The sequence below is a fragment of the Oncorhynchus clarkii genome, chromosome 20, assembly GCF_045791955.1.
Source record: "Oncorhynchus clarkii lewisi isolate Uvic-CL-2024 chromosome 20, UVic_Ocla_1.0, whole genome shotgun sequence".
Lineage (NCBI taxonomy): Eukaryota > Metazoa > Chordata > Actinopteri > Salmoniformes > Salmonidae > Oncorhynchus > Oncorhynchus clarkii.
In genome coordinates this window covers 66,348,559-66,364,131 of record NC_092166.1, presented here as the reverse complement: position 1 = coordinate 66,364,131, position 15,573 = coordinate 66,348,559, and the positions used below count along the sequence as shown (strand labels likewise).

Below are 15,573 nucleotides of genomic sequence, written 5' to 3'. Positions count from 1 at the left end.
TATTGAAGTTTTTAGGATGGTTTTCCTGTGCCTGAGACACAGGCAAATGTATACACACGCACACACACAAATGTATACACACACGCACACACACACACACACACACAAATGTATACACACGCACACACACAAATGTATTCACATGCACGACACAACCATATCTCAGCATCCCACTAATTTCATTGAAATAACGTGAAACAATGTTGATTCAACCAGTGTGTGCCCAGTGGGATGTCTTGATCTCAATGACCTGACTTGCCTAGGCATCTTGAACAAGAGTCCAGAAATCAAAATAAACACTATTGAAGTAGGAAAATGGGAAAACATGACTAATGTGAATAAATTAATAACTAAATGTTTCTATTTTGAACAAAACACCATATGAGCCATCCCTATATGAGCAGTAGACAGAGTATGAATAGGAGCCTGTGGTCATTTGCTTCTCCTGACCCTGCACAGAGCTGTGGGCATGGGCCAGTGATTTGTGTCTATCCTACATGCATCCCTTCAGATAGTATGTCCCAAGGAAAAGTTTGCCGCTGACCCAGTTCCCTACTTAGCAGAAATAACTGCAGTCTTCAGAGATGTTGCCGCAAGAGAGAGAGTGAGCTTATCAAACTACTTCCACCTCTCTCATGCTCCATCCACGGCAGGAACGATATGTTTTATTTTATGCATACAGGCTTCATCATCAGTTTTTTACTGCAGTTTGAATATTTAATTCTGAGTAGAACAAGAACTGATACTGTTCGAATTCTGAACGGCAAAGTAATGGATATGTCTACCAACTATTACAACCTGCAAGCTCCCCCAGCACAATAGCCAACAAACAACTAGGTCATGCAAGGTTTATGGATTCATTTGGCCTTTTTCCTGCTCCCTTACTAAATAATCCTGTATATTTAGGGTATTTTGGTCTATTCAGCCCCAGACGAGTGGCTGTGTCACAGGATTACTGAGAGAGAGCAAGACAGGACTTATCCCTGATATAACTTGTCTATCTCTATCTGGTTGTTTTGTGTGTGTGTGTGTGTGTGTGTGTGTGTGTGTGTGTGTGTGTGTGTGTGTGTGTGTGTGCGTGTGTGTGTGTGTGTGTGTGTGTGTGTGTGTGTGTGTTTTCATGCGTACATACGTTGGTACGCATGTGCTTGTTTACCTGTGTTTGCTTTCTGTTGTTGTCCTCTCTGTTGATTTGGCCTCAAATTCAGGTCACAGTACATCCCTGCCTTAGCCACTGTGACATCACGCCAGTGGGACCCAAAAATCCTAACCTAATTAGGAGGAACCACACAACACCTTACATCAGTCTCTACATCCCAAATGGCACCCTACTCCCCAGTTGACTACTTTTGACCATGACCCATAGGTCTCTGGTCAAGAGTAGTACACAAAATAAGGAATATTGTGCCATTTGGGACACTTAATGGCCTTAGTTGGGGCAACTTCAACATACTGTGTGTCCAGACTCTCACGTTTATCAGTTTCATTGCCCCTATTGATTTTTATAATGAAAAGACTGTAGAAGTCCTGTTTATAAACATGTTAGTATGTCTTTAGTATTCTTGGGTTGATTGTTTTATTCAGTGTATCAATCTTGTCTTTCTTGATACAATGTAGGTTTAAACACTATAATAATTTATAATTTACAAAGACCAATGCACCGTCCCTTTTTATGTGATCTGCGCAGGGTTGCTAGGACAAGTGATGTCACAGGCGAGTAACAGGCTGTCCACAACGGAGGACAATCCTACAGTGGGGAAGAAGCTTCCATCAAAATCCGTCTCCATCCTGCTTCATTTCGGGAAAGAGTACATTTTAAAAAGCAAGAACATAGTCTACACGTTCTGAGCTTTTGGCAATAGCAATATCGTTGTGTTCTGAAAAAGACATAGGTATAAAAGGGATGGTGAAAGTTGGATTGTTACAGAAGGAATTTAATAATCTTCTATTATTTAGGGGAGGGGGGCGTCTGAATAAAGGAGTTTGTATACCAGCAAAGTAAGGTGATATTTGGGGTGGTTAGGTAACCAAAGAGAGCAAAAACACCCGGGTGGATTTTTCAAAACAACACATTCTGAAGATTGCTTCGTAAGAATAACATTGAACCATGGAGTTAAGAGTGGGAAACCGATACAGGCTGGGAAGGAAAATTGGAAGTGGATCCTTTGGAGACATCTATTTAGGTGAGTAGCGTTAGTTAGCTAAATTCTCAACAATATTAGCTACACAATAACGTTACCGTATGCTAGTTAGTTAGCTAGCTAATCTAGCTAACGTTAGCTACTGTACTAGCTACCAAACACTGTCACTAACCTGATAAACTAGCTTACCATCGCAACATTACGTTGTACTTTAACCATGTTGCTTGGATTGTGAATTACATAAAACAAGCTGTCAATTCTCAGCACCTTTTGTCTTTTTGGCATACCAGTAACGTTAACTAGCTATATACAGTCAGTGTGAGGAAATAACGTTAGAATAGCCACTAACCAGCTAACGTTATCTAGCTAAGTTTGCTTGTCAAATTGAGATGCCTCTATCCAAGCAAAGCCCATGACAGTTTCACAAAACAGCAGGACAGCTACAGCCAAGCAGGTAGGCCTAATTGTCATTATTAATACAGAGATGACTACCTAGCTAGTCAATGTAATCTGGAAACTGCTTGATTGTTATTCATGTCTACTAAATGTTTGGTTTTCAAACAGCATAGGCATGATCCTGCTGGATCATGGATGGATAGAGGCTTTTAATTTTTTTTTTTTAAGTAGAGTTCACTTGACAGACATACTGAAGAACAAGTCACCCACCCCAACTGAGTTTGCCAGTATACATCCCATCTGTCAAATTTCAAGGGATGAAGGGCAGTTCGCTAGCTGCAGTAGAGCTAGCCAAATACCCTGTTCTCTGCTCTGCCCTCCAGGCAGTGGCACTTGCCCACATTTTTAGGATGAAGCATAGTGAAGTTCTGAACTAGTTACCCATTTTATAGTCACAGTACAAGTGTACTTACTCTCCTGTAGCTTCCATTTGTTTGCTGCTGTGGCTGTCTTAGAATTTAGTCAAGCTACTATCAATGACAGTATTTCTGTCTGGTTTAAGGTAACATTGCTGAAATGCATTGTTGTGGCTAGTTTCAACCATTTGTCACTCAGTCTTGGCAGGGGTCAACTCCCCCTTGGCAGTTGTGTTGACTGTTGCTTGTGTGGTGCGTTTTAGTGTTTGTTTAGAGACTGGGCCCTCTGTTTTTTGCAGTGGTCCATAATCATCAGTCAGCGGTCAACTGAAATTACATTCTGATATGTTATTGATATGTTACCTCCAGGGTTTAGCTTACACATACTTTTGTCATAAAGGTCACTGAACACGTCTTGTTTTTGTATGAGTGAGTTTGAATCTTGTCATGCCGTAACTGTAACTGTTGTCATAATCATGCTATGCTTCGTGGAGTCATGTTTTGCTTTGCGTGATAGGGAGGAGTATTCCTATGTTAAATGCTAAATGGGTTTTTACAGGGCCTCAGAGTTTCTGAATTTGGTGTATGTCCTATCCTCATTGTATGCGTTTTCAGGTGACTGTAGGAATTCCTCTGGTTGAGTTGAAACAGGAGCACATCTTGTCCAGCTACAGGGTTCGACACAATTGTCCAGCTTCTTGGCACTACTGTAGCACATGGCAGTTAGTGTATACAGCAGAAAGAGCTTATTGTTGATGGGGATGACATCTGCAAAGTTTCTAACAGCCATGTCGTTGTTTCACAAACCGTCTGTCAGATGTTTAACGCCTACTACTGCCCTACTATGTCCTGTCTGTCTGTACTAGCCTGTCACGAGTCACAGCTCCAAACCCCATCCCGCCACCTCTTCCCCTTTTCTAAACAAATAGTTCTAAACCCCATGTAAGGCCAAAAGGCTGCTTGACTTGCTTCTCAGTTGCTTGTTGTTGGATGTTTTGTTTTGAAAGGGTTGGGTCATTTGGATACTGACTGGAAACATTTTGTGGCAAATGTTATTCCCGTCTTTGAGTTGTTAAATGCACTGTTTGTGCATTTTCGGGTTCAGAGACACTGACTGGGAAAAGTAGATGATTTCTATGTTCTTACATGGCTGCAGTTATGGTCGATATATGAATTATGTTGCACATGTATAAGTCATTAAACTTCTTTAGTGCTTTTCATAGAATCTCAAAGCTCTTTAAGAACAACAAACAAACAACATATGATGCCGGGTCAACCAATCGAGGCCAAGTCAAGTATGCAGATGAGAAACCGCATGTCCAACTCCATTGAAGTTCAATGTTCCAACTCAACAGACATGAATCGTGTAGGGCTGAGTAGATGTTTTTAGAAGAGTAAACCTGTAAAAAGGTAATCCAGCCCACCCCACACACCACTGCTCCAAACCACTAAGGATATGGCGTGGTTGTTTCCTTCTGACACCCTAGCTGGATTGTATAACCAGGCCTAGAACATCTTTATCTCTCCTAGGCTGCCTGCCTCTTCATTAAGCCTCTAGAAAATATTGAAACATTAAAACATTCTGACACCAATAGAACTATGTTGAGTTCATATAGTTTGAAGTACAATTGAAGTACAATTTGTTCAAATGTGTTTAATTGTTAGAGCATACAGACTTGACTGCCAATTCTGTAGATTTTCTCAATGCACATGAAGTAATCCATGTTTTGGAAGGCTAAACCGTTATGAATGATGTCAGTCCCAAATGCCCATTGTAATAGGCTTTGTAATGGGACAGACAATATAATGTCAGCGAGGGGTGGATTTGCCCCCATCCTAGGTCACCTGTGTGTTCCTGCGTACTCCTCGGGTGTCAGTTTGGGGGGGGCACACGCAGGCGTGTGGTGAACCGTCCTACACACACAGAGGGGAAGCTCCAGTCAGCTGTATTTCCCTCTCTGCTCTGCTCTCCAGTGTGGACTAATGCATTCCCCTTTATGTAACCACATGTATGATTCATTCGACATGTTATTGTGTGTGCGTGCATGGAGGTGTTAAGTAAAGTGCTTTTCAGGAGATGGTCTGAGTCATACATGGACTGTAAGCCTACTTTTGAAATGAAATGTCAGATATGAAAATCTCCCCTGTTTCCCACTACTAACATACAGTGCAGCAAATGTGCACATCTTCAATGCATTTTAAAAAAAAAATCTCATATTGCCCTTTTTCCCCACTTTGTATGAAAAGGGCCATTTGCAAGCAGCGCAAAGAGAAGTAGGCCTAGTACTAAAGTAACAGACTAGGTGTGTTTTACATTGTAACTCTTCAAGCTGAGTCTTATGTAACACCTTGGACCATTTTTCACATATTAAACATAATTTCATGTTCCTGGGTAATGCTCTGCTGGCCCTCTATAGTCACTCTGAATTTATGTTTTCACTGCTGCTGGGCAGGGTCAACACAAATGACCACAGCCACAAAGTCATAATAATGGCTATTTCTACAATTTATCTTCTTAAAATCTGATTTTAACCTTAACCACACTGTTGACCTCATGCCTAACTTTTTAAATTAAGACCAGAAAGCTAATTTCTGTTTATATTAATTTGTAAAATATTGCCCATTTGTATTTTTTGTCTCTGGTAACTAGTGACAACCACTGTGCAGGGAGGGATGGGCCCCGACTCACTCTCTACTCCCCTTCCCTGTTCTGTTGTCCCTTGTCTGTGCTCTTGTAGAATACTGGTTGAGGGGTGGAGATGATGTAGTTAATTATTCCTTGCCCACAAACATTCGACCACCCATCAGAGATGATTGCAATACAGTCTGCTTTCTCTATGATTTGCTTGAACTCGGTTGAACTTTGCATCCAGCAAGTTAGTAGATAAAGCCTGTCTGGTTGGAGGGGTGTATGCTGGGTGGAGAATATTCAGAAATCTCTTCCAATCTTGCCTGTGAGCATCAGAGCTGACCCAGTTGCATACACAGCTCGAGCAAGACATTCATCAGCATTTCTATGACTATGTTCCTCCATTGAGTCAAAAAAAACTTCTGATTCCAGGAGGACCATGAGCTGTTGCTATCGATAAGGTGTCTGATTCATCATTTTCACCTCGAATAGAAGTAGAGGGACTTGTCAGAGGTTGTGAGTGCTGAGGGAACTTTATGCACTTGGCCAGCTGATTCTGCATCTTTGTTGCATTCTTCACATAGGATTATGCACAGTATTTGCAAATGTACACAGCTTTTCCTTCTACATTAGCTGCAGTGAAATGTCTCCACACATTAGATAGTGCTCGTGGCATTTTCATGTAAAGATTGGGAAGAAAATAGCAAAAAAAATAATAATACAATTCCATGTACAGATAAATAGTTAAGCAGTTAGATTAAACAACTCCTTTGTAAGATTTTTTTTATTTTTAAATGAAATATGTATGGAAACAGGTGAATTAACACTCCTCAGTTAGCAGGCTCAAGCAAGCTAAAACCCACATGGTAGCAAGAACTAACTAGCAGAATTTAACAAGTTAGAAATTATTTAAACACACTTTGCTGTAGGCTACTATTTACTAGTTAACAGAAAATCATGTATGTCATATAAAATATGTTCACCCCACCCAGTATTGTAATCAAAACTTACCAGAAAGCATGTAGTCCTTGGCTCAGACAGTGTAGTAGTGTGGGCTCAATAGCATCTCATTAGTGTGCAAGATCTTAAGAATCAGCTGTACATGTGTTGGAAGAATGAACTGTGCATGCAGAGTGTTGGAATTCCATTGAATTGGGGATAGTTTAACCAAACTTCTTCAATGAATTTAAGCAAAATTCCCGGGCTTAACTTCCCATGGAAAATGTCTGGAAAATATTTGGAAATTTACTGGAACATTTCTGACCCTTTGCAACCCTAGTCTGAATACTTTTTGAATGCACTGTGACCAGAGTTTCCCCTCCCTTCGTGGTCAGGAAAAAAACATCCAGGCCATAAACATTTCTAAGCATAAATCATGCTCTGTGAACCAAAATCAGTAATTGACTGCTCTCTATTCATCTCCATACATTTTTATCGATAGTCCTTCTCTTTGTCCCCCAGGCACAGACATCTCAGTGGGAGAGGAGGTGGCCATCAAGCTGGAATGTGTGAAGACCAAGCACCCACAGCTCCACATCGAGAGCAAGATCTACAAGATGATGCAGGGAGGAGGTGAGACCTGGGTCTAAACCATAATACATGGGCCTTGCTGTGGGCTATCAGTCCTGGTCTATCTCTCCCCACTCCTCTCCTCTTTCTCTCCCATCTACCCCCTCCATTGCTCTCGTGCTCCCCCCACCCCACCTTCCCCCATGTTAATGTGGTTTTCACATCGCTGGACAAGCAGGCAGTCATCCACATGAGTCAGTCAGTCCAGTCATGCCAGCCAGCAGCCTGAGAGAGTGGACTCAGTGGAACCTGTCATCCGATCACAGAGCCAGAGAAACACCACACAGGAAATCACATTCAACCCAATAGAGAATGTCATTTAAGTGAACTAGAGATGGGTTTAAAAACAGATTAACTAACCATGATTAAGTTGAAGTCATCAATTTGCTTTCCCACTTCTAACCTCCCATGTGTGTTTCTTCCATAACAGTGGGCATCCCTACAATAAAGTGGTGTGGAGCAGAGGGAGACTACAACGTGATGGTGATGGAGCTGCTAGGCCCCAGTCTGGAGGACCTGTTCAACTTCTGCTCCCGCAAGTTCAGCCTCAAGACTGTCCTGCTGCTGGCTGACCAGATGGTGAGACAACTGACAGAGCGGGTGTTCACCAACAGCATTAAATATTCCGCTCTTATGCTGACTATTAGGGCCACTTGTATCTTCTGAAGTTATGACCACTATATGCTATGAAATTTGCTTGCATGTTCGCTAGCTATTATTTGTTAGCAGATTAGAAGCGCAAAGTAAAGCTCTCCAGGAGGAGTAGTGTCCACTCCTGCTCTTATGTATGTGAAAAAAACCTATTTTTCAGATCAGCCGTATTGAGTACATCCACTCTAAGAACTTCATCCACAGAGATGTGAAGCCTGACAACTTCCTGATGGGCCTGGGCAAGAAGGGCAACCTGGTGTACATAATTGACTTTGGCCTGGCCAAGAAGTACCGCGACGCCCGCACACACCAGCACATCCCCTACCGCGAGAACAAGAACCTGACCGGCACGGCACGCTACGCATCCATCAACACACACCTGGGGATAGGTAGGTTGCATACACACACCTGGACATTGATCTCACACACACACACTATTCAAACAGGGCCAGTGTGTGACTTTCTCCCTCCCTCTCTCTACAGAGCAGTCTCGTCGTGATGACCTGGAGTCTCTTGGTTACGTCCTGATGTACTTCAACCTGGGCTCTCTGCCCTGGCAGGGCCTCAAGGCCGCCACCAAGAGGCAGAAGTATGAACGCATCAGTGAGAAGAAGATGTCAACCCCTATCGAGGTGCTCTGCAAGGGATACCCCTGTAAGTAGTCTGATTTATCATTCCTGGTTTAAGCATAGTTGATTTGTACAAACACACTCCTACTCTGTGCTTAGGTATGGATATCTATGACAGTGTAGGATTGTCTTTGTCCATTTGATTGTCTGTAATGTTTCTGTACCTCTTCAGAGGCCATGCGGTGACCCTGTAAAATAAAAGATGAAGGAATTTCCCTACAGGATGATAATAAAGGATTCTAACACTTTTCTCCCTCCTCACAGCGGAGTTCTCCACCTACCTGAACTTCTGTCGCTCTCTGCGGTTCGATGACAAGCCTGACTACTCTTACCTGAGACAGCTGTTCAGAAACCTGTTCCACAGACAGGGCTTCTCCTACGACTACGTCTTTGACTGGAACATGCTCAAGTTTGTGAGTACTGCCTCTATTCATTGTTAATTAACAATCTATTAAACATATACTGTTTTTATTGCACATCTTAATAATCCTCTTAACAATTAGGCAATGGTACCTCAGTGGCAGTTTTCTGATCTAGTCTCCATTTCTACCCCTCTGACTGCCCCTAATTCCAAGGGGGCCAACCGTTCAGCGGAGGAGGCGGAGCGGGAGCGGAGGGACAGAGAGGATAGGCTGAGACACGGCAGAAACCCTGGGGCCAGGGGACTCCCGGCCGCCTCAGGACGACCCCGAGGAACACAGGATCCGGCGCCGCCTACACCCCTCACACCCACCTCACACACAGGTTAGTGTCTCTCTCTTACACTTTGATATATGGTTTACATAATAATGTTATTGTCTCTTGTCATGGTCAGGAAGTACAGTGGGGCAAAAAAGTATTTAAACCACAGCCATCATGTTTCCCAGCATGCTCAATGCAGGTGATTTAAAAAATATATTTTTTTGTGGGGGGAGGTTTTGTACATTGATTAATGTTGTGCTACTTTTCTAAACTAATCCAATGTGTTACTTGGATGTATTGCACACATTACTGAAATGGTTGTCCAGTTTAAATGCATTCGATACTCTCATATTTTAGTCTTCCCAACCCTGGCAGTCATTCTGAATAAAAGTTGAGTGAATACAAATTCCTAATGTTGATGTTCCCACTCTGGCTGAATTCCAATTGGAATTACACATTACTTTGCAAGCCATCATAAATGTGACTTTCAGGCCTGATGTGGCCTGTAAACCATGTGTTTCTGGGCACTGTATTGGGGTAAAACTAGTCCCTCAACATAAGGCCTTATGAAGTATGTACAGTGGGGCAAAAAAGTATTTAGTCAGCCACCAATTGTGCAAGTTCTCCCACTTAAAAAGATGAGAGAGGCCTGTAATTTTCATCATAGGTACACTTCAACTATGTCAGACAAAATGAGGGAAAAAAATCCAGAAAATCACATTGTAGGATTTTTAATGAATTTATTTGCAAATTATGGTGGAAAATAAACTTTTGTTATTGACCAAATACTTATTTCAATACTTTGTTATATACCCTTTGTTGGCAATGACAGAGGTCAAATGTTTTCTGTAAGTCTTCACAAGGTTTTCACACACTGTTGCTGGTATTTTGGCCCATTCCTCCATGCAGATCTCCTCTAGGGCAGGGCTGTTGCTGGGCAACACGGACTTTCAACTCCCTCCAAAGATTTTCTATGGGGTTGAGATCTGGAGACTGGCTAGGCCACTCCAGGACTTTGAAATGCTTCTTACGAAGCCACTCCTCCTTTGCCCGGGCGGTGTGTTTGGGATCATTGTCATGCTGAAAGACCCAGCCACGTTTCATCTTCAATGCCCTTGCTGATGGAATGAGGTTTTCACTCAAAATCTCACGATACATGGCCCCATTCATTCTTTCCTTTACACGGATCAGTCGTCCTGGTCCCTTTGCAGAAAAACAGCCCCAAAGCATGATGTTTCCACCCTTATGCTTCACATTAGGTATGATGTTTTTTGGATGCAACTCAGCATTTTTGTCCTCCAAACACGACGAGTTGAGTTTTTACCAAAAAGTTATATTTTGGTTTCATCTGACCATATGACATTCTCCCAATCTTCTTCTGGATCATCCAAATGCTCTCTAGCAAACTTCAGACGGGCCTGGACATGTACTGGCTTAAGCAGGGGGACACGTCTGGCACTGCAGGATTTGAGTCCCTGGCGGCGTAGTGTGTTACTGATGGTAGGCTTTGTTACTTTGGTCCCAGCTCTCTGCAGGTCATTCACTAGGTCCCCCCGTGTGGTTCTGGTATTTTTGTTCACCGTTCTTGTGATCATTTTGACCCCAAGGGGTGAGATCTTGCGTGGAGCCCCAGATCGAGGGAGATTATCAGTGGTCTTGTATGTCTTCCATTTCCTAATAATTGCTCCCACAGTTGATTTCTTCAAACCAAGCTGCTTACCTATTGCAGATTCAGTCTTCCCAGCCTGGTGCAAGTCTACAATTGTGTTTCTGGTGTCCTTTGACAGCTCTTTGGTCTTGGCCATAGTGGAGTTTGGAGTGTGACTGTTTGAGGTTGTGGACAGGTGTCTTTTATACTGATAACAAGTTCAAACAGGTGCCATTAATACAGGTAACGAGTGGAGGACAGAGGAGCCTCTTAAAGAAGAAGTTACAGGTCTGTGAGAGCCAGAAATCTTGCTTGTTTGTAGGTGACCAAATACTTATTTTTCACCATAATTTGCAAATAAATTCATAAAAAATCCTACAATGTGATTTTCTGGATTTTTTTCTCATTTTGTCTGTCATAGTTGAAGTGTACCTATGATGAAAATTACAGGCCTCTCTCATCTTTTTAAGTGGGAGAACTTGCACAATTGGTGGCTGACTAAATACTTTTTTGCACCACTGTATTTGTTTCTCCTGTCTCTTTTTCTCTCCTCTAGCCAACATGTCTCCACGACCGGCGTCCGGTATGGAACGAGAGAGAAAAGTGAGCATGCGGCTTCACAGGGGAGCTCCCGTTAACGTCTCCTCGTCCGACCTGACGGGACACCAGGACACCTCTCGCATGTCCACCTCACAGGTACAAGCTCGTCCCAACCCCAGATGCACCCCCTCGGCCCTCACCAGAACACCCCTGACCTCATACGACCACCGCCCATCATGACCCACCCCTCCAGAGGAATATGGAGAACAGAACCAATAAAGTTGTCTATAGTCAAAACCTAAACAGGAATGTCTCTTGACTTTGGATCTCAATAAGGAGTAAGTCTAGGAGTGCATCAGTAAGGCCTGGCTTGCATCAACATGATTCAAGACATTAATAAACATGAAGATGTTTATTGGAGGGAGGCACTTCAACTAGCTAAGTAAAGGGCCCTGGCTTTAGTCTGCCAAACAAGACTAAAGGAGAAGATGCACGGAAGGAAATTCACCCCAGGCTTGAGGGTACTGAAGAGGACACTATAATGAAATATCCACACTCTCCTTAGGCAACATCGCCCTATTCTCCTTGGCGATCTCTTTACGTTTCCATCAGGTGATCATGAGAGTTGTAGTTTTTATCTCCCACACATTGGTGTGTTATAGTAAGCATGCCATACTACAGACCCAGATCCAGTTGTCTGACTTGACCTATGGCCTTCTCTCTCCCTCCCCTAACCTCAGAATAGCATTCCCTTCGACAATCACGCCAACTAGATGCTCGCCATATCCTTGTGTGATGGCCCGATGGCCACACTGGGTGAGTCCCGCTGAGGCTGGCGCTGGGTTCTAAAGTACCAGAGATGCACGCCTCCAGTCCTAATGGGAAGTACTGTCTGTCTGCAGGCTCTTGTTCCTCTCTGATATACGCTATGAAAGGGAGTTGAGACAAGTAGCTTCAATGTTAACAGCTTATGACAAAAGGAACTACTTTTTGTTAGTCAGCTGTCCAGCCTATTCCCTTTCATAGCGTATTGATCATTCAATGAGCCTGACTTGCCAGGTCCTATTGGACCAGATGCCTCAGTTATTCTGATGCATCTGACACTGTCTCCCTTGAGAACTGGAGCGGTGCATTCCAACCTTGTGATAACAAACCAACGTGTGGAACCAGTGTTTCTGCTATTTCTGGCTGTTACCCTACCTAGCTCTGTGACCTATCCTCAGCACAGTGCTTGTGACTTGTTGCAGTGGTTGGACTGTGGTGATGCCTGTCTGACATTCTCCAGCATGTGACTGCATTGGTTCCTATCCTGCTCCTAACTCCCCAGTCTTACCTATAGAGGGGTGGGTGTGTGTGTCCTTCAAACCCTTGTCTCCCTTGGCTTTTACCACTGCTCAATGCTGCATGGTTTTTCGTAGGTCTCTGGAAATTATCACCAAGCTAAAGTTTAGATTTGCTATGTCTGAAAGCATATACTGCATTTTGTTTTCTTGTTCTGATGAGTGAATGACACACCAGACTGAGGCCATGTGGCCCATCGCTGCTTGCCTTCATCTCTCACACTATGTATCACCCTCAGCATATCTTCTGCACTACATGGAAATACTGCTGTTTCTGCTGAGCAATGTGACAATATTAATCTATTGTCAGGCCTTCATGCATGATATGGTTTTGAAACTTCTGATGTTTCAAGTCTGATATTTTTATTTCAACTTAAGTGCAGTGTTGTGTAGATGAAATTGAGTAATAATGTAAGTATAGTTCAGTATATTTAATGATAAGATGGAGATTGCATGCAGAGAAGTGAGAGTAGAGATCCCCGCCTGCTGTAAATGTATGAGAGTATAAAAGTTGACCCCTGCCCTCTCTCTTCTCCCCTCAGTTGGTGTCTGGCATGATTCCTGGTGGCCTCCACTCTGCAGCGCCTCGATGAGACAAGACCCACAATGCCACTGGCACAGCAGAGGACAGCACCAAGCCTGGCTCAACCAATCAGCAGCCAGCTCGCTAACTACTACAGAAAACATCGGAAGACCACCTCTCTCCTGACCTGGCAATGTCTGGTTGTTCCTTTCTTTCACCCTAGTTTTCTTGTTCCTTGCCCACTCGGTCTCTCTCTCCCATCTATGCTCTCTTTCTAGCTTTCTCTGTTCTCTCTCCTGAACACTTACAATTGTTTCGATAAAAAAACTTGGAAATAAGTACCACATCTGCGACCTCTTTTCCCAGAGACATTTTCCATGCCTGTGCAGAGACTGGTCTTCGCTGTGATGGCGATCTAACCGAGTTCTTTTAAGACTGAAACGACAAACGGAATGACAACAACTGCCACCGTTATTGCCGTGGTTACTACTCCTCATCCATGGCACTTTGTCAATAAAGACACTCATTTCTACTCCCACTGTACATTACTACATAATAAATCTGATATGAAAAGAGCTGATCCAAGATTGAGGCTCTGTTTTAAATGGGTCGTTTTGGGTGTACTGCTTTTCATTTGTACTTATTTACAGATCTGTTTTCTCTGACCACCAGCTGGTTTTCTATTGTTTTCACAGCTCTGGTCTGTAACTCTAAAGCCATTTGTAATACATACTATTTGCATGTTTTAACACTCGGCCTCCCTTTGAACTGCTGATATGTAGGGTTTTAACTCTAAATCACATCTGAAATTTTCATCTGTATTTCTAGATGGGGTTTTATGGTCAAAGTTGCTCAAGTTGTATATGTATAGGAGGGCCCCGTAAAGGTTTCCTTTTCTCCCCAACCAAGACAGTCTCTCATGGACTACTGTACAGATCTACATGCTCATTTCCTGTTATTTGTAATATTTCTAAGCTGTGAAATACATGTAATATAGATGTTTACTTTTTGAGGTGAATTTGGGTTGGGTTTCTTAAATTGGGTCTGCTCAAAAGTGTGACATCACTGTCCTATAATCGGTCTGGTTCGGTCCAGTTTTGGGCTGTCATAATCATTATCCGTGCCCAGGCTTGTGCTGCTCTGTCCAAAAAGATGAAGTGCAGGATTGTTTTAGTTGGAGTGCCTCAAATTCACAAAAATTGAGAGCACTCACACAGAGACTTACCAGTGTCAAGTTTAAAATGGCAGCCATTTAACAATGATTTTGTTTTATTGATTGTGAACTGACATTTTTATATTTTCTTATTGTCTCCATGATGTGAACACGGGTGTTATTTGTACATGTTTTGAGAAATAAAATGATGCTGCACTGATGTGGCTACAAGCAAAGGCACGTGCACTTAACTAAAGATCTGTGTTTACTTTGTATCTCCTGATAAATTAACCGATTAACACTTCTCTTGGGTGGGCTATGGTCTTTGACGTTCAACTCAATGGTCGCGTTACCCTGTTCAGACGTTGCATGCATCAACCAATGATTGCGTGCCACATCGACTGCTGTCGGGCACGAGATCGCTATAACATCTGGTTAGCTGATACGTTAAAAACCTATCCATGCTTTGTAAGATCTGACATGCGTCAGCAACACCTGGACAGAGTAACGCGCCAAATCTCTACTGATCTTCAGCAAAGAGTGTGGAGCAAGAGTTTGGGATATTCAACTCAACCTCAGTCAGCAAAATTTGTATTTTTAGGGTCTGCACAGCTGAATCGTTACCATGGTTCACCCCTATAGAACAATTTTAATGCAGGAGGCCTGATTCCTGACTAGTCATTTTATCCTATGGTTTAACCCATGGGCAGTTTGGTCAATCACTGACTCACCCTTCTATGTGTAATTAACTAAGCTACCAGCTCTGAAATAATATTACTTTATCTCTCATTTGTATTTGCCACTGTATTTGTGTACTTTAAAAACTGTAAATAAATTAAGTACTTGTACTCTGTGTGCTTTCATTTTCAAACGTGGAAAGAAAAGGTATATATAGTTAATATATTTGATGTCTTAACCAGTGTGCAGACTACCACTAGACGCGCACACGGCAATTGCCCTACGCTGGACACCTGAGGGGAAGACCTAACCCGGGGAACCCTAACCAAAAAGGCCGCAGACCGGAAGCAGTGGGGCTCTCTTGTGGATGCCTCAAGACAAAAAGAGGATTTAATAAATTAGTAAATGTCTATCACCCTATATTGGAGATTATCTCCTAGATCAGGGATATTGCTCTGTTTTACCTGACACTTTTTGTCTTAGGAGTCCTTGATTAGAGGGGAAGAATGAGAAAAAATATTTTTCATTATCATACTAAAATACAAACCATGCCTGTGTTGGCCAAAAGAGTGTGAGAAA

General features: G+C 42.7%; 1 protein-coding gene across 4 annotated transcripts; it reads left to right on the top strand.

The window, feature by feature from the left end:
- Positions 1 to 1,614: 1,614 nt before the first annotated feature.
- On the top strand, positions 1,615 to 15,164 carry LOC139376779 (casein kinase I-like). Of its 4 annotated transcripts, none has more exons than XM_071119705.1 (10): positions 1,640 to 2,183; positions 7,044 to 7,154; positions 7,582 to 7,730; positions 7,963 to 8,191; positions 8,286 to 8,456; positions 8,696 to 8,844; positions 8,989 to 9,175; positions 11,317 to 11,456; positions 12,041 to 12,116; positions 13,183 to 15,164. In XM_071119705.1, exons 1-9 carry the CDS (start codon positions 2,108 to 2,110, stop codon positions 12,071 to 12,073), a joined length of 1,245 nt encoding a protein of 414 aa, XP_070975806.1. In that variant the 5' UTR covers positions 1,640 to 2,107; the 3' UTR covers positions 12,074 to 12,116; positions 13,183 to 15,164. The 4 variants fall into 4 exon arrangements, with proteins under 4 accessions (XP_070975804.1, XP_070975806.1, XP_070975807.1 ...); XM_071119706.1 differs by having other exon boundaries at positions 1,642 to 2,183; positions 9,007 to 9,175; XM_071119703.1 differs by lacking the exon at positions 12,041 to 12,116 and having other exon boundaries at positions 1,615 to 2,183.
- The last annotated feature ends 409 nt before the right edge of the window (positions 15,165 to 15,573 follow it).